The sequence below is a fragment of the Lissotriton helveticus genome, chromosome 6 (genome assembly GCF_964261635.1).
Source record: "Lissotriton helveticus chromosome 6, aLisHel1.1, whole genome shotgun sequence".
Classification (NCBI taxonomy): Eukaryota; Metazoa; Chordata; class Amphibia; order Caudata; family Salamandridae; genus Lissotriton; species Lissotriton helveticus.
The window spans coordinates 776,135,816-776,154,590 of NC_136067.1; the positions used below are offsets into that span (position 1 = coordinate 776,135,816).

The following is an 18,775-nucleotide window of genomic DNA, read 5'->3' on the forward strand; positions in this document are numbered from 1 at the left end:
GTAATGAGGTGCTGGATCATATACATACCCACCAGTCGTTGCTCGGCTGGGGGCAGTTTCAGAAACATTTGTGCCACTATTTCGTCTGGAAAAGTGGTAGAATCAGTAATCCATCGGACTGCTGATCGGGCTAGTTCTTGTTCATGCATGGTGCTTAACTCACTATAACCGACTCGTGATTTCAGAATGTGATCGGTAGCTTGAAATACTTGTTCTAGAGAACAAGGCTCTCGTTCTGGTGCTGGATGATGAAAAATAGACTTGGGTTCTAGACGTAAATGGCGATCTGGAAATCTGGATTTCCCTACATACGCTATTCTGGCGGGATTCTCGTCTTCCTCTTCAGGATCAGAGATACTTTCTTTTTCACTTACTTGTGCTGCTTTACGCTGTTCGTGTAACCTTACTATTTCTTTACGAATTTTCTTGTACATACTTTCCATGGCACTAATGGTCTTGTGCTTACCCTCGGCTATATTATCACTCCACCTTGTCAGGATTCTCATTTCGGCGGGATCTTTAGACGGGTAATCTTGTTCTCTTATTAGACAATTGATCAGGAACTTTAATATCATGAGCTGAATCTCGGCTTTCCTTTGAGACATGATCTCGCCAATACTTTCTGGATCATCCCCTGTACGGATGAAACGATATATTCTGTCTAGATCTTCTTTCATATTTGGTAAGGTGACTAGATACTCGGTCACCCTTCTTACACGTACGGAATATAAAACCATATTATATTCGCCTGGAACTGGATCATAAACACATTCGGCAAGGGCTTGTCTGATTTCTGTAACAGACTTATTACTTTTAGGAGTACGCTGTGATGCTTGAGCATGTAATTCGAGTGCTGATAAACGTTTGTGTGGCGGCGGGGTTTGAGGAGGACCTCCTCCTGCGGCCCCTAGACTAGAATCGTCGACTGACATTCTTCGTGCTTGCAGGGTCGGTAATTGTAACGTGGGCTGAACTTGTATGGCAGGCTGACCCGGGGGTACCGTAACAGGTACTCCGGTGTCTGGAGGAACGGGAAGTGCCTGATTTACAGGGACTAGCGGAGCGCGAACAGGATTTGCATATTCTGGGACTGTGTCGTCCAAATAGGACGAAATAAAAATATCAGCAGCGGTCGGTTTGTGACGTAGCTTGGTCGGAACTAATGGTGGCGGGAAATTACTGGGTGCCTCTGGGGTCGCTTTTGGCGAGCCTTCGGCAAGGAGAGGATACATACCCTTAATAAGGGCATGCCTCTGTCTGTCTGACTGTTCGGCTTTAACTTGTTCACCTATCTCGATTAATTCTCTTTCTTGGGTTCGTTCTTGGGATTCTCTACTTAACTCTGACTTTCTGACTTCCTTTTCCGTTCTTTTATGAGCTTCCTTACGCCATAACTCGATGGCATCTTTCTGTGACTGTCTGGCTTTCTTTTTCCATAATGCTTCTTCTACTCGCATGATACATTCGGCATCCCATGTACCCGATACGGGCCATCTATACTTTTCTTCTAACTGTTTGGTATACTCTACCCATAAATCTAGATACAATATGGCGCTTATGCCATGTTTCTGATACATAAAGTGACCTGGACTGTCCCTAGGCGGAACAGGAACTGCTGCTTCCAGCAGACCCTTTCTAGTTTTTAACTGACGTAACTTGGAAAAGAGCGGCATTCTAAACTTGAATCGGAACACAATACAATACACGAAAAACAATAACAATTGGGGAAACAATTCAGGCATACCACGACATTGGAAATACATTAAACAACATTATAAATAACAGTTCGAACAGAATACTACCTGAAAATACTGAAAACAGAACAGAATTCTCGAGAACGGAACAGACTAGAGTTACTGGATGCACTGCTATAACAGTACGGAACATACCGGTCCCATAAAGGAACACATCAAGACCCGTATCCACCTAGGTGAACACTTCGTTTGTGAGCTTGGGTACCACCAACCCACGGACCAGAGTCAATTTAGACTGACCCTGTCTAGACACTACCCCAGCAATGGTACTCACCGGGCAGCACGGAACGGAAGGCCTCGGACGGGACTGGACTACGACGACGAACTTCGGACTTCGGACTTCAGTTACGGGTGGACCTCCGGATACCTCGGACCTTGGACTCTCGGCTTGGGCTCTGGTCGGGACTCGCCGCGTTCCTCCACCGTCTCGTTCGGATGCTGGACCGCCTCCTCCGTCTCCTCCGTGGGCCTGAGGGATACTTGAAGCAGAAATATCTGCCAGGTGCACGGTATGGTTCCGTCACGACTGCAGAGGGTCAGGGGGTCGGCGTGGCTTCACCGACGCGTGGGGAAAGGGCAAGTCCCTGTTCGGGCGCCATTATGTGGTAAATAAATAAATAATACCCTATTTTTGGATGAATGAATGAATAACAGATAGCTCAATAAATAAGAGTCAAGATTCGAGGTAGTAGGAGTTTCTGTAGGTTTATTACAGCATAAGGACAGGATCAGGACAACCTGCATAGGAACAGGATGACAGGGGAAAAGAGGCCCGGCAGCTGCCGGGGCTTGGTCTGGGATGAGCTCGCTAACATTCAATAACAAGACATTCATTTATATACATAACGCAAACACATAGCATTACATTGCAGTAGGCGTAGCAGTGGGTGGAGCAGAAGGCATGACGTGTAGCAGTCGCGAAAGATAACAGTAAAAAGAGGTGTAACTGGGAGTTTACTTAGACATGTGAAGTAAAACGTAACAGAATATGTCATGAATGGGCGGACACATAGGAGGGGGCTACCTAAGGAGCCGGGACCTCTAACCTAATGGTGCGCGAAAACTGGCAATGACGTGTTACTAGGAGAAGCTGGGGGCTACGAACTCTGTGCTAGGAGCAGAGACTAGAGTCTGGAGGGTCGGAGCGACATGTACCTAAACCCTATCTGGTATCTAATGTTTAGGGAACATGTTGATATAAACTAGAAGTCATGAGGGGAGAGGCTAACTTGATTCTAAGACTGGACCATGCATTATTCTACATGAAATGCGTGATGAAGAATACTAAATGACCATTAAATACAGTATTTCTCTAACAGGGAGACGAGAAGGCTAGACAACGACGGAAACTATTGATGCAGTTCAGTAGCTTAGGAATGCAAAGGGGGAGGACTGAACTGATAGCTGGAACTATAACATACTTTTGGCAGACTTGGAGGCAGGGCCGGGCTGCACCGGGCAGTGCGAGGCAGGAAGTAAGTGAAAGGTCGAGGATACAGGTGGGGGCTGTATCGCTCCTCAGCGAGGCTTTCAGGAGACAGGAGCTGAATCCAGGGTCCGGGCCCTTTTGAGGCCTAGAAACGGGGACTTTATAATGGAATAACGTGCACACTGAGAAACGTGGCAACATTATTTTACATAGGCCTGATATTCGTAGTATTCACGAGGACTGGAAACTAACATATTAGAGGTGGACACAACTGTAATTGCGTCATTAATCAGAAATGGGGAATAACATATGCATATTGATCATGCATACATAACATATGATGGATGGGGCGTAGGGACACAGAACATGGCAAAATTTACTTTTCCACAGGTTGACCCCTCCGCCTGCCCCGACTCCGGCCACGGCCCTGTCCTAAAAAAGCCTGTCCGTCATAATGTTGGGGCTGCGGATAGAACTGCGGCATAGGTTGAGGAAATTGGGGATAACCCCAGGGGGCTGGTGGGCACCAGGGACCTTGTTGGTAAAAGTTACTTTGCCCAGCTCTTCTCCGATTTTGTCGATTGAATTGGCCCCTTCCTCTCCATTGTGGGGTCCCACTACTCCCCGCATCTGAGTCACTAGATTCAGGATCCGAAGAAGATGTAGAGTAACTGGATCCGTACCTTTTCCCTTTTGTAGTGAAGTCTCGTGGTTTGTAGCTCTCACTGGTATACGGGTAGATTTTCTCGTGAGAGAACTTCGCCAGATCCTTCTTGAACTTCTCTATTTTGGTGAAAAAAATAGAGTCTCTGTATTCTTTATTGGTCTTGTTTGCTTCATCCAGTTGCTTCTTGAACTGGGTACTTGTAAGGGTAGTTCTAATCTGGCCTTCAAGTACCTGTATCTCAACAAGGATGGCATCAGCCACTCTTTTGGCAGTCGTAATAATAAGAATGAGCCAATCGCGGGTGCATCGCCACGCGATAAGCGACCAATCTTTAAGGAAGACCTTATCCGTAAGAAACAGTCTAGGGGCATTGGTAACCAAAAGGCCCGTGGGTGCACATTTCCCATGTAAGTATTCCGCCATTATCTGCCCATGTATAATAGTGCGGGTATGGCTCTTTTTAAGATTGAGAGTAGTATCCCAATCACCCAGAGAACTAGCTCCAGTAGTTGGTATTGAATCGAGCATGCTCGGATTTTCATCCAGGATGGATTGTAAAGTATTGTCATCAAAGGCAAGGCCCGCAAAGTCCGCCATCTTAAGAACCACCTAATGTCTACAGAGGAGAGCTTTAAGCAAACCAACAGAAGGTCGCCTGTAAAAAGGAGCCGCAGCTGCACTCTAATAGCAAAAAAAAACAAAAATTATGACAGGGTCCCAGGGGAAGAGAGTTTAAAGACCTACAAACACCCTATCCCCTAATCTAGCTAATGAAAAAACACAAGGGGGTACTAGTGGTCTATAAGGGCTGGTAAGATTAATGCTTACTTAGAGATATAGTGTGTGTGTGCGAGGACTGCTGAGTAAGGAGAGAAGAGAAGAAAACACATCAGCCCACCCAATGGCGGAGCTTCATCATTTGGGATTTTTCTGTATAAACTGGTATCCACCAAGTACCTTGCTTAAAGAAATCGCAAGGGAACTACTGGTTACGGATCCACCAGTGATGAACAGCCAAAAGAGTGTTATGATTGGGGGCTGTGGGGAGACAAAGTGTTGCAGTGCTCCAAGAAGGTGTGTAGTAGTAATGTGATGTTAAAAGTGACTATCATGGTGCCCAACAAGAAACTTTATTAAGAGGGCCACCATGATGGCAAAATTAAAAGCAGGATATGGATAGAATTTCAAACAAATACTACTATCCGATGGTAAATGTACTGGTCAACATGTTTCAGCCACTTATGGCTTTCTTCAGGACCTATATTTAGTACTACTGCAACTGTGAAGACAAAGGTGAACTCAATTGTCCAAAGGACCATGCAAAAGAACATGTGACATACCATGAAGTGATGCTAAATGGTAGGCAATGAAGTCATGGTTTGAGGGGATCTTCTCCTAAAACAAAACAAGATATGTGCAAACACACAGTCATAAACAATGTAAAGCAATATATACATGATAAATTAACATGTACCAACCCAAGAGCAATGGCTCAGTGCGAGAGGTTTTATTATTTTAAGTCACTCACCCAAATTCTGCTTGGGAGTAGCCTCACCTCGCCTGGCACTCGCTCAGGAAAAAGAGGCCCCGCTCTGAGGAGATGGAAAGCAAAGAACACACACCATTTCATGAAAATTTCAATGGTATATAAGCCATCTCCTTATATCAACTCTGCTGTCTATGTGGAATTAACAAGACTATGGACTCCACTAGCCCAGCGGAGCAATGAACAATACTAAATAAAACGTTGTTTGCTGATGTTGTTACAAAAATATATTATTTCTATAGATTCCCAAAAAAAAGTTGCAAAGTTCCTGGGTGTAAGATTTAGCACCTAAACTATCCAAGTAAAATAATTCTGTTGCGATCCTTGTAAATCGCGCAATTTTAACAAGTGAAACTCACAAAGTTTCAATACTCTGAACAGTAAACCCAGAAAAGAGGATGAAGGTAAAACTATGAGCAACACTGGACTGTGGAGCCAGCTTTAAAAACAGCGCTTACTACACATGTAAAGCACTAATATCTACAGCATTTGTTTAAGAAAGAGGCAGGTTCCAAAGCAAGCTTCTGGTTAAGAGAGCTCTGGCAGAGGAAGAGTAATGGTATCAAGAAAGCCTCTGACCTGCAGTAAATGTAAAGGAGGAACACCGTGCATTTAAAGTCGCGAAACCCAGACCCACCTGTCCGTCGGTACCTCCAAACCCCTACTGAGCCGAGGGGAAGGTAGCGTACCAGGCAGCGTGGCCGGGTTAAGTTATGCACTAGCGGACCGGAGGGGGAACAAAACCGCTAGTCTCAGATTGGTTAGACAGCGGGCCAATGGCGGGATCCGCCTCCAGGTCCGGATGTTATTGCTACATGTAGGTATATGTAAACGACAATCGGAAAAGGAGCTCGAGCCGCAAAGGAAAAAAGAAGAAGGCGGCTGCTTTACGAAATAATAAATTAGTCACGTTGCTTTACGAACCAATAAATTAGGCACTACCACAAACTGAGTCGCCCTTGTAATATCTTAAGCACTCCCAGTCTATCCACGGAAGTCACCTTAGTTATCGGTTTTCACTCTATCTCATTGGCCGACAGATCGACCAACGGCGTACCAGCACAGAAACAGATAACCCAATCGAATGCCGCCTTCTTCTTTTTTCCTTTGCGGCTCGAGCTCCTTTGCCGATTGTCGTTTACATATACCTACATGTAGCAATAACATCCGGACCTGGAGGCGGATCCCGCCATTGGCCCGCTGTCTAACCAATCTGAGACTAGCGGTTTTGTTCCCCCTCCGGTCCGCTAGTGCATAACTTAACCCGGCCACGCTGCCTGGTACGCTACCCTGCCCTCGGCTCAGTAGGGGTTTGGAGGTACCGACAGACAGGTGGGTCTGGGTTTCGCGACTTTTAATGCACGGTGTTCCTCCTTTACATTTACTGCAGGTCAGAGACCTTCTTGATACCATTACTCTTCCTCTGCCAGAGCTCTCTTAACCAGAAGCTTGCTTTGGAACCTACCTCTTTCTTAAACAAATGCTGTAGATAATAGTGCTTTTACATGTGTAGTAAGCGCTGTTTTTAAAGCTGGCTCCACAGTCCAGTGTTGCTCATAGTTTTACCTTCATCCTCTTTTCTGGGTTTACTGTTCATAGTATTGAAACTTTGTGAGTTTCGCTTGTTACAATTGCGTGATTTACAAGGATCGCAACAGAATTATTTTACTTGGATAGTTTGGGTGCTACATCTTACACCCAGGAACTTTGCAACTTTTTTCTTGGAATCTATAGAAATAATATATTTTTGTAACAACATCAGCAAACAACGTTTTATTTAGTATTGTTCATTGCTCCACGGGGCTAGTGGAGTCCATAGTCTTGTTAATTCCACCTAGACAGCAGAGTTGATATAAGGAGATGACTTATATACCATTGCAATTTTCATGAAATGGTGTGTGTTCTTTGCTTTCCATCTCCTCAGAGCGGGGCCTCTTTTTCCTAAGCGAGTACCAGGCGAGGTGAGGCTACTCCCAAGCAGAATTTGGGTGAGTGATTTAAAATAATAAAACCTCTCGCACTGAGCCATTGCTCTTGGGTTGGTACATGTTAATTTATCATGTATATATTGCTTTACATTGTTTATGACTGTGTGTTTGCACATATCTTGTTTTGTTTTAGGAGAAGATCCCCTCAAACCATGACTTCATTGCCTAACCTTTAGCATCACTTCATGGTTTGTCACATGTTCTTTTGCATGGTCCTTTGGACAATTGAGTTCACCTTTGTCTTCACAGTTGCAGTAGTACTAAATATAGGTCCTGAAGAAAGCCATCAGTGGCTGAAACATGTTGACCAGTACATTTACCATCGGATAGTAATATTTGTTTGAAATTCTATCCATATCCTGCTTTTAATTTTGCCTTCATGGTGGCCCTCTTAATAAAGTTTCTTGTTGGGCACCATGATAGTCAATTTTAACATCACATTACTACTACACACCTTCTTGGAGCACTGCAACACTTTTCTCCCCACAGCCCCCAACCATAACACTCTTTTGACTGTTCATCGCTGGTGTATCCGTAACCAGTAGTTCCCTTGCGATTTCTTTAAGCAAGGTACTTGGTGGATACCAGTTTATACAGAAAAATCGCAAATGATGAAGCTCCGCCATTGGGTGGGCTGATGGGTTTTCTTCTCTTCTCTCCTTACTCAGCAGTCCTCGCACACACACACTATATCTCTAAGTAAGCATTAATCTTACCAGCCCTTATAGACCACTAGTACCCCCTTGTGTTTTTTCATCATCTTGATAGTGCCTTGGACTGGAATAACTGTACTGGGCAGTATCTGTCCGCCTCTAAGCGGGGGCAGGGCTAGTAATGTCTGCACATTCCCATTTTTACGGTGGCTATCATAGGCTCTCTCAGGGGAGACAGTGGTTGGTGTGCTCCCTGATCTTACTACTGAGCCTCCAACTAGGTAACTGCATGGTGCTATGGTCTTACTGAAGCTATCCACAAGGCCAGAGCTCTCTTTGCGTCAATCAATGTCTTTTACACCCTGACAATTTGCTAGTGGGGCATAACGATTTTTTGTGAGTATCAAGGGCCCTACTCCAACACTGCCACTGTGCTTTGCCATTCAATCTCACTGGGAGGTCTTGTCCTTGGATCCCGATAGAAAAAGCCCAGCGGTAGCAATTGGATAGATGTGCCACTCTCCCCCCGAAAGCCGCCCCGAGAGTGAAGAAGAAGATCCTGTACCATCCCCGGGAATCTAAAATTTAGAATCACTGTGTCTCCTGGAAAACACTTCCTACTAGGACCTATCCAGGACACACTTCTTGCCATTAAGATATGCCTGTAATGCTCAAGCTTAAACTGGGCATTATTACTTAGTCAGTGAGCTGCCTTGTTAATTAGCTTTTGGGGGGTTTCTTCTCGTGTTTCAGTAGAGGCGGGGACCCCTGTCAACACTATTGTGTATGGGCTGGCTGCTGGCAGGAGATCCAAGATGTGCAGGTCCACCGAACTCCTGGCGTGCTCGCCCCCACCAGGCACAAAGGGTTTCAGTGCACCCGTCCCGTCCCCTATTCCCCCCTGTACCCTCAAGCTTTTTGGCCGACTTGAGGGTTGCGCTAACTGCCCTTCCTTCTTTTGGGTCGAGTCTCTCTCCTCCCCTCTATTTCTCCCATCTTTGTCAGACCGCTGAGGCTCCACTCGTTCATTACCCCTGTCATCGGCTTCCCTTTCTCCTTGTTGTAAATCCATATGTAATGCTCCCCCCAGCCCGTTCGTGCATCGGACTACCTTATCTTGCATTTTTTTAGATTGGGAGGTAGCTCTACTAGAAGAGTCCTTCTTCAGTTCTAACAGTAGGGTCACTTTTTCTTCAATCACTGTGATTTTCATATGGAGCGGGGCTAATTGGCTAGTGAGGAAAGTTTCCAGCCTTAGCCCTAATGCGGAATCCGCCCCATCACCCTTGTCCGCCCCTCTACACTTAATGCAATAGGAAGTACCCTCCCCCTCCTGGGTGCCTTTAGTCCCACCCTCCTTTGGTGTCTCTTTCTTATTCCCTTTACTATTACCCATCTTGCGCCCCCCTCCACCTCCCCCTCTTGGGCACTTAGCTATAACTGGGGGAACGCTTGCAGGCACCCTTGCCCTGCTGGTCAAGTGTTTGGCTAAGAGCGCCCTTCTGGACCGGGTTACCACCTCCACGATTTCCTTTTGGGCTAGTTCACAGTTCTCCAAAACTTCAACCAGCGCCAACCCCTCTTCCCCTGCTCCCTCCCCATCTAGTGATGACATATCTAAAAACGCAGGACTACCCTCCTCCCTCTCCCCAATAGTGCGGTCATTCTTTTTGAACATATTTTGTGGCAACTCCACTCTGTGTTTTACCACTGAGTCTGAACTCCCCTGGGACGATAACACAATTACTGCCGCATTAGTATCAGGAGTCTCAGACACTCTCTGTGGCGTATTCTCTCCATCTGAAGATCTCGGGGTTACTACCTTCGTTGTCCCTTTCTTTGCTGAAGCTCCCATTGATAACCTTTTCTGTACCCTGATCGAGTCCAAAGAAAGTCTTTTTTCAGCTGAAGAGATTTCTTGAGCCAGGGCAGACTCGGCCCTAACAAAAAAGGCACCAAGTGTCCCTTTTAAACTACCCCCTCCCCATTGTCTATCTTCGTCCCCCCTTTCTTCATCACAGCGGTATTTCTCAATAACCGACCCGGGAGAACCAAAAGCCACCCTCCTTTCTATCTACACAATGTCTAAACAATATTATGTGTTCAGATTAACATTCCCCGGCGCTACTTTAGTCCTCACTCATATATGTTGAACAAGCTTTTTACCGTTCTGCGTGTCCAAGCTATTCGGCCACAAAACAAATGCTTCCTTCGTTAAGGGTGACAATGGCTCCCGGTATTCCTCACCCTCACTCTTTGCCAGCGGGTGGACGCAGAAACAATCCAGTCATAGGGTAGGACGGACGATGTTAGAGCCCTGGCCCACCCCTGCCTCCTCCTGGCTACGACGGGCACAGACGGGCCCACCCTTGGCCCGGGCTTTGCCCTGCGCACGCCCGCGCACGTCCCGCAAGCGGGGGAAACTACTTGATTAAAGCCTCCTGGTGATGGAGGGAGGGGCTGCCACTGAGCACTGGGCCTCGCTGGTTCCTGGGGTGTGTAATCCCAATTCACGCTGCCCCTGCTGCAAAAGGTGAAGCGCCTCCCGCTTTGCGGGAGGCTCAAACAGTTTTTAAAGCACCTGGTGATGGAGGGTGGGGCTGCCACTGAGCGCTGGGCCCCTCTGGTTCCTGGGGCATGTAGTCCCGATTCAAGCTGCCCCCTGCTGCAAAAGGTGAAGCGTCTCCCGCGAAGCTGGAGGCGCAAACAGTTTTTAAAGCGCCTGGTAATAGAGGGAGGGGTTGCCACTGAGCGCTGGGCCCCGCTGGTTCCTGGGACGTGTAGTCCCTATTCACGCTGCCCCCTGCTGCAAAAGGTGAAGCGTCTCCCGCGAAGCGGGAAGCGCAAACAGTTTTTAAAGCGCCTGGTGATGGAGGGAGGGGCTGCCACTGAGCGCTGGGCCCCGCTCGTTCCTGGGGCGTGTAGTCCCGATTCACGCTGCCCCCTGCTGCAAAAGGTGAAGAAAGTTAATTGCGCTAATCAGACTTAAGTCAATTTCTACATGTTTAAAGATGGAACACAGGCACTTTATTCCTGTTTAGAAGGGGTAAAGTGCACAGAGTTCTAATGCCGGCAAAATAAATAAGACAAAAATTGAGGGCAAATCAACAATAGATGGTCATTTCCTACTAAGCTCATAATCACATGGTGTAGGTGTGCAATTATCTGACAGAATTAATGATTCCAGTCACTGAAATTTCAGAAACCCACCGCCATGCAACTCATAATCAGGCCCATATTGTTTCACAGCTTGAAAAAGTAATTTGTATTGAACTGGAGGTTATATGATAACTACTAAAGGGAGTATAGCAAGCTCGTGTTTGCAACCTTATTAGTGAAATGTTTGCCTCTTTGTTGTACTGTAATATAGTCGGTAAAGAGTTGACCAGGCATTGCAAGTGTTAGTTCGAATTTCTACTGGCAATTGCTCATCGCATGCAGCATGTTTGGTAACACCGCCATTTTAATTACATTAGGAATAGCACCTAAAGGTACTGGTTGAAAGAGAATCCTCTAAGCATGGTTTTTTTATTTGACATTATCCCAGGATGTGTGTTTTAATACTATATACTATGGGGGAAGTAATATTTGGAGAAGCTACATATAAAGTTATAATTTCTAGTTTCAACAACAAAATACTGATAATTTGGGTAAAAAATATTGCTGTGTCTCATTTATTCTTAGATGCAGGTCACAAGAACAGTGGTGACACTGCAAAAATCAGGCTAAAGCCACAAGACACTTTTCAAAGTGTTCGGATAAAGAGTGGCGCTAAATGGTTCTGCTTTAAATATCCTAGGTTGCTAAAATTAATTTAAGCTGAAAGTGCTGGACTTTAAATAAATAGGAGAATGGATGCATATAACTGGGTTTTCTTTTGTAGGGTCACAGTTACTGCGATGTGCAACATGGATTTCAGCCGCTTTCCTCTGGACACACAAACATGCTCCCTAGAGATCGAAAGCTGTAAGTAAGCAATAAAAGCCAGTTGTTTTATATCATGACCTATTTTTTACAAATCCCTTGTACTCCCACTATTGACTCTGAATTACACAACAACATTTGTAGTGCTAACTAAATTCCTTGATCCCATTTAAACGTGTATCTCCTGTCCAAATTTCCTCATACAGCTGTCACATCAACATGCCAAATGAATGCCAAAGTGTTTTTGTTCCTACTTGACTTTCCTTAAATACACAAAATGATGTAATTGCCAGAATTAGCATAAAATTGTAGCGATGACCTTGGATTGAAATATTTCATATTTGCTATATAAAAAATGAAACCGGTACTAAATAGGCTGTTTTGAAACATGTTTACTGTAAGGTAAGAGTGACACAACCCCAAAGGTCTTCCGGTCCACCCCTTCATCTGAACACTAAGCATGTTCACATTCCCTGCCCCAGCTGGTATTTCAGACATTTTGATTATTTTGTGTATTCTGTGGTTGGATGAAATCTCCAAGTTTTCCACTGATCTCCTCCTTGGACCTGATTAGGTACAACCCTACTACTGGATGCAGGAGGGAATATAGATTTGGAAGTGGTTGAACACTCTGAGCATTTGTAAATCTATTACCAGGTACCTGATCCCTCTCATCACTGCTCTTAATTATTGAGTGTGAGTTCGCCCAGAAGATAACCGCGCACCTCATTTAAAAAAGAAAACATTCTCAGTTGAAAGTTTCATTGAAAGATTCCCTTTTTAGGTTTCGACCTGGCGAGAGCACGAAGTGCTCCGCCCAGGGCGAAAACTTTTGTCAACAGTATGGATGTTCGGCACCGCCTCTGTTTCCCATTGGCTAGCTCCATAAATGGACGCTAGCCATTGGCAAACAGAGGCGTCCGTCATCCTGCGAGGCGACTCGTGGGCGTTCCTGGGATGTTTTTCTCATCCGGCCCCTTTGGTCACGTCAGTGCGGCGGTGGGCGGGGCTTATTTTTTTTGGGCGTCCAGGTTTGTTTTGGCCATTCCGCGGCCGACCGCCGACGGAGGAAGTCCAGGTGAGTGCTTGTTTCCTTTTAAAGTATGTTAATGTTCCATCATAACAAGGTGTGAGTGCTTCTCTTTGGTGTTGCTGGGTTTTCGGAGGAAGTCCAGGTGAGTGCTTGTTTCCTTTTAAAGTATGTTAATGTTCCATCATAACCAGGTGTGAGTGCTTCTCTTTGGTGTTAGTGGGTTTTCCTCTTTCTTGCAGCTCGGAAACTCCATCCACTAGCGCTGCATCCAGTCGCTTTCCCGTCAGTGAGCCGCTCAGCTGGCTGTTCAGTGTGGTGAATTAATGCATCCTGACTCTAGCGCCCCGAATCCATGTTTGGTGTAAAGTTCTCAATAACAGCTAAATAGCTAGATTTGCATTGCCGCGTTTTCCACAACCTTCTCGGCTGTGGAGCAGTGACTTGTATAAACACCGCGATTGGGGTGCCCTGCTGGCAGTAATGTAATGTGCGCCCCAAAGCGACATTGGACTCTTGCACATGGAAGAAGAAGTGCTGCCGGGACGCCTCTCGGCTCTTCAATTAAACCCACCCCATGGCTCACATCGGAAAGAAACCTGTGCGACCTCCCCTGTCCCAATCTCCGATTATACGACTTTTCAGAGAATTTCAGGGCAAGGAGGCCCGCCGACACGTCCAAAGTGGGCGGCCCAGGGCGCTGATAGTGGCATCATGTCCATTTTTTGTGAATAGCACTTTTTTGCGTGTGTTCGGGGGGGTCGAGGGGGGCACAGCCCCTGCTGAGGTGCGTGTGCCTCAAGTTGTATGGCTCCGGCACTCTGCCGCTCCGGTTCGTTATCAGGGTGGGAGTTCGCTGACAGACGGGCACAGTTATGGAAACTACCCGCCCTCGGCTAAAAGCGAAAGAGCTCCCTCTCCAAATGAGAGGGGGTGGACGAGAGCAGAAGTGCAGGCTGTGCAAGCCAGACAGCCCTGGCAGCCTGCCAGCGTGTGCGAGCCCCCTCCCTCTCGCTGCCCACCAGAGAGCCCATGCGGGATCACATGCCCCGGAGTTCCCAGACAAAGAACGGTTCACCCCCTCCCCTCCCCCACCCTGCAATATCCCGACAAAGCCAGAGAGGGGGGGCAGCCGGCACCTGAGTGGACTGTGCAGCTCCAGGGTTTATGGGTAGGTAGGTCCCTTCTTCACCTTCCTCTGTGTGTGCTGGGCTGTGGGGCTGTGCAGGCAGGCAGGCGCTGGGGCGAAGCCTGCCGCTGCTGCCTGGGTCCTCCCCCTGCCGGGAGGAGGGGGAGCCCCGATCACCCCCCATCCATCTCTGGAGAGCTCTGCTGCTCCGGAGATGGGGGCGGGGAGGGATGCAGCCTGCACGGCCACGGAGAAGTGATGGGGTGCAGGCTGGCGCTGTGAGCTTAGAGCTGGATTGTGTTTCCGTGTCACACGTTGTGCTTCCTCCCCGTGTCCGGAGCACACTGTCTTTTGGGGGATGGCACTTTCTTCCTGAGTGGGTAAGGCTTGCTGAACATGGGGTGAGAGTTCTTATTCGTGGATGTACTTTTTGTGCAGGTTCGTTTTGTTTTACTCGCGTGGGGCCGCAGCTGCCGGTGCCTCGAAGTGCCATTTAAACTGCTGAGCGGGGAGGCGGCAAACGGATTGTTTATGTTTGTAAAAGTCGCTGCTTCTCCGCGTGCTGCAATTTGAATCTTTGGTAGCAGCCCCTAAGGGTCAGTCTGTGCAAAGGTGAGGGGTGTTCGTATTCTGTGAACTTACAGGAGTGAGAAGGGGGCAAGTTAAGGCCGGGTGAAGACACGCCCGGTTATCGAGTTAGAAGCCGGAGTCAGGGGCATGGAAGTGCCCCTTCAACTTAGAGGTTCGGGAACACCCCCCCTGACTGCAGGCAGCTTCGGGGACATGAACCTACACGCACAGTACTATCTCACGGCCCACCTGTATTCCGATCTGCTGTTTTAGGTGTTTCCTTGGATTTCAATGCGTGATTCCACCCAAGGCAAAAGAAAACTTGAATTTAAAGGTAAAGTTTTAGAAATGCCGTTCACAATCAAGGCCTCTGCCTGTCCTTCGGGTCGACAGAGTGTGGCGGGCCTGCATTAGTTGTCCAGAAGTTTCCGAGCTGCATCATTCCGGACTTGGGAGAACCTGCACCTCAAGGCACCCCCTCCCAAGAACTTGTGCCTTCTTGCACAACGCGAGATATGCAGCCCTCCTTTTCGCCCGGAAAAGATCAAAGTTATCCATACGGGGCGAAAACATCTAGATGGAAAACAAGGCACTACGGAATCTGGCGGACGCAGAAGCAGCTAAGGGCTACTTTGTAACGCGGAGACGATTGCACGCATGCTTCGGTTTAGTTGCATGTGGAGCTCTAGGGTCCACCGTCCCAGAACGCTCGCTTTGGGGGTCCCCACATTGGCGCTCGCGTGTCTTTTTTTACAGTGACGAAGCTTTCTGGCCGATTGGACCCACCAGAAGAGGTTGGATGCACAATCTGGGATTTCAGCTTGTTTCTACAAGAGTTAATAGGGTTCCAGAGTGATGCTTCCTGCACCGAGACAGGCCGCACTGCAGAGTGAGGAGAGGCAGGGGGCTTAGCATTTCTGTACCCCTCAATATTGGTGCTGTTTTGCTTGGAATGTGGGATGGCATACATTGCAATAATGTTCTATTATTTTTGGCCCATTTAAAAACACTGCAAAATTTGGAAGCATCAACGATAACTGCCCATTGTGAAACGTGCCCTCTTCTGTAAAACAAACCATGCACATGTTTATTAAATATTAACCATCATTTAAAACTGCGGGTTGTCAAAACTATTGTCCAGGGGGGGACTAGAAAGAAGCCATGACATTAAAAAATACACAAGGAGCGATTTAAGCGCATAGTTCAGAGAGTGACTGCAGAATGCTAGGGAGTGCTAGGGAGTGCAGAGTGACTAGGGAGTGCAGAGTGCAAGGGAGTGCTAGGGAGTGCAGAGTGCAAGGAAGTGCAGAGTGACTAGAGACTGCTAGGGACTGCTAGGGACTGCTAGGGAGTGCAAGGGAGTGCGAGGGAGTGCAGAGTGACTAGGGAGTGCAGAGTGACTAGGGAGTGCAGAGTGACTAGGGAGTGCTAGGGAGTGCAGAGTGACTATGGAGGGCTAGGGAGTGCAGAGTGACTAGGGAGTGCTATGGAGTGCTAGGGACTTCAGAGTGACTGCAGAGGCTAATGGCAATGTAAATGACAATACCATTTATTTATCTGTTTTCAAAACCAACACATAAATACAAATTTTGTCATTTACAATGCCAATAGCTCTAACTTTTCCAAAGGCGAAACCATTGCATTGTAAATGCTTGTTATGTTTTAGAGAAGTATTTTTTTACAGCAGGCACTGCCTCTCCTTTTTCTCATAAAACCTTCTGTGATTGTTTACTGTACCCATCTATTTAGAGACGATCTGTAAAAAAAAAAAAAAAATAAGAATTTAGGTAAGAATATTTTTTCTTTACATTATATAATGTATTCCTTAGAGAGGGATCTACGCTGGGCCAGTGACACCCATCCTCTCGAAATGTCCACAGGATGTGCTCTAGCCGGTGGCAGCGCATGAAACCAACAGGTTCACAGGTGGAGAGGAGCCACACTCCAGCTGGTACTGGGAAGTTGCTGATTTCATCCTTTCTTGCTTTTACTACAGCAGTGCAATAAGTAAGGAGCATGGAACCGGAGGCATGCAAATACCACGTAAAAGCCCTAAAGATCCATATCAGAGCCGAGGTCATAGGTACTTTTATTACAAATGAAGACATCCAAGCAATTTCGTAGCGCACCCTGCATTGCAATATGAGATGCAGGGCGCGCTAAGAAATTCGTTTTATTTATTAAATTGTTTACTTACCTCCAAGTATCCATATTCCGGTGTTTAGTAGCCCCCACCCTCCCCCGCCCTACCTTTCTGCCCCACGGAACTCCCTCCACGGGCGGCGGCTGACTAGCACAGGGGAAAATTCAGGGCTGCACCATATTGTTGTAAATATGGTGTAGCCCTGCATTTTAGAAGTGGCGTTAAGGCAAGAAAGCGAACGCCGCGCTCCGTCACTTCTATTGTAAATATGCCCCAAAGTTTGTTGGCAATGCTATGCAAGATTAGCAACATATATGGTAGTACTTGGATCTTATGTGAAACTACTTTGCTTGTGCCAGATATCAGAAATATATGCTCATGTAATCTACATGTTCTTGCTATTTACCATATATTCCCTTCATATGGGCAGACCTCGAAAGGGAGGTGCTAATTTTGTAGAGGATTGTATACATTTTTAACTGTATAGCCTTGCAAGATTGGGCAGATCATCACCGAATAGTGTGGGATTTTTTTAAATATATAACCCTGAATCGTAGGTTTGTCCCAGCATGGTACTGAATCCATTTTACTTCTTTTTAAAATTTCTGCTTGGGAAGCTGGCCCTACACAGCACTCTTACACTCGATAAGCCACGCATTGGTGAGCAGGCACTTCTCATGCGGTGCACAGATTTTCAAAGCACTACAGTGGATTGAATATCATCTGGGATCCCTACCGTTTTAAGCCATGCAATGAAGTGTAGCTTTTTTAAAGCAGCAAGCTGATCCCCGTAGTGCAGGGCTATTTCTAATGCCCTACAGGGGATTATCTGTAGGATAATACAGCCTTTTTTATATTTTAAAGCTATGGAGGGGGTGACATGCCACACTGAATAGCTCGGTAGTATTTTTTTCAAATCATGTTTCTGCATGCTTCACTATTAAAATAACAGAAAAGCTCCATTATCTATAGGAAAAAGGAGTCTTACTTCCATGTTGATTGTGCAATAGACATTCAAGAAATACTTCATGTTCCTGTAGGCGTAGAAGGAAATATTTGTCCTACTTCTGTCGATCTTTGGACACAAAGCTAAAAAGCCCTAGTTGTCCTACTTCTTGAACAAAGGAAAAGTAAGCCTTCTGTAAATGTTCCTGTGCCTGGCAGCCAACGGTCATGTAAATATAATTGAAAGACTTCCTTATATGCCTATAGAAGAAGTTCATGACTCTTTTAAATATATTATGAAATAGACATATTTTCCTTTTCATTTAGTTAAGTAAGTCAGTTACTCCAGTACTGGATTTTTCATAGATTAATATGCTTCAATGATTACCTCTCATCGAGTTGGGAGTCCTACCATAACCATCAAGTAGCAGCATAATGACCTGAAAGACCCCAAACCTGAGACTTTTGGTAGGCCAATAACCTCATTGGGAAAGACCCCTATGTCAGGGAAGTGAGGAAGTAGCGCCACAAACTCGGGTCTTTCCATACATTAGTTCTCCACAGATTTCTACTGAATATCAAGTGGAAAGCGAGTTCTAGAACTTTGTTCTATTTTCGCAGAGAAACTTTTTTTTAACTTCAATAACCATAGACCAAGACATTCCTTGCGTTGTGTGTGAGGCTTGCACCACTACCCCTGGATTAAGTAGATAAATACATTTTTGTTCATGGTATTTTCAAAGAGAAGACTCTTCAAAGCCTATGATACTTGAGATAAAATGAGGGTATATATTAATGAGCCTCCCAGGATGAGCATATACTACAAATCTCAGCTAAAACTCTCCATGAATGAGAGGGAAGATTGCTGAAGTGGCTTCAAGAATTTAAGGCTGTGAAACCTCCTCATGTGCAGAGGGGTCCATTCAACAAGTTCCATTTGTGCAAGGTAAGAAAATGCACAAGTGCCACGTGGAAACTCCCAAAAAATGAAATTTGG

The 18,775-nt window shown here is 46.3% G+C and overlaps 1 protein-coding gene across 1 annotated transcript in view; it reads left to right on the forward strand.

Moving 5' to 3' along the window:
- The window catches only part of LOC144762966 (gamma-aminobutyric acid receptor subunit rho-1), a 317,065-nt gene that overhangs the window by 200,752 nt on the left and 97,538 nt on the right, over nt 1-18,775 (forward strand). The window contains exon 4 of the mRNA XM_078648279.1: nt 11,921-12,003. Within this exon, the coding sequence (XP_078504405.1) occupies nt 11,921-12,003 (83 nt within the window). The remainder of the gene's footprint in view (nt 1-11,920; nt 12,004-18,775) is intronic.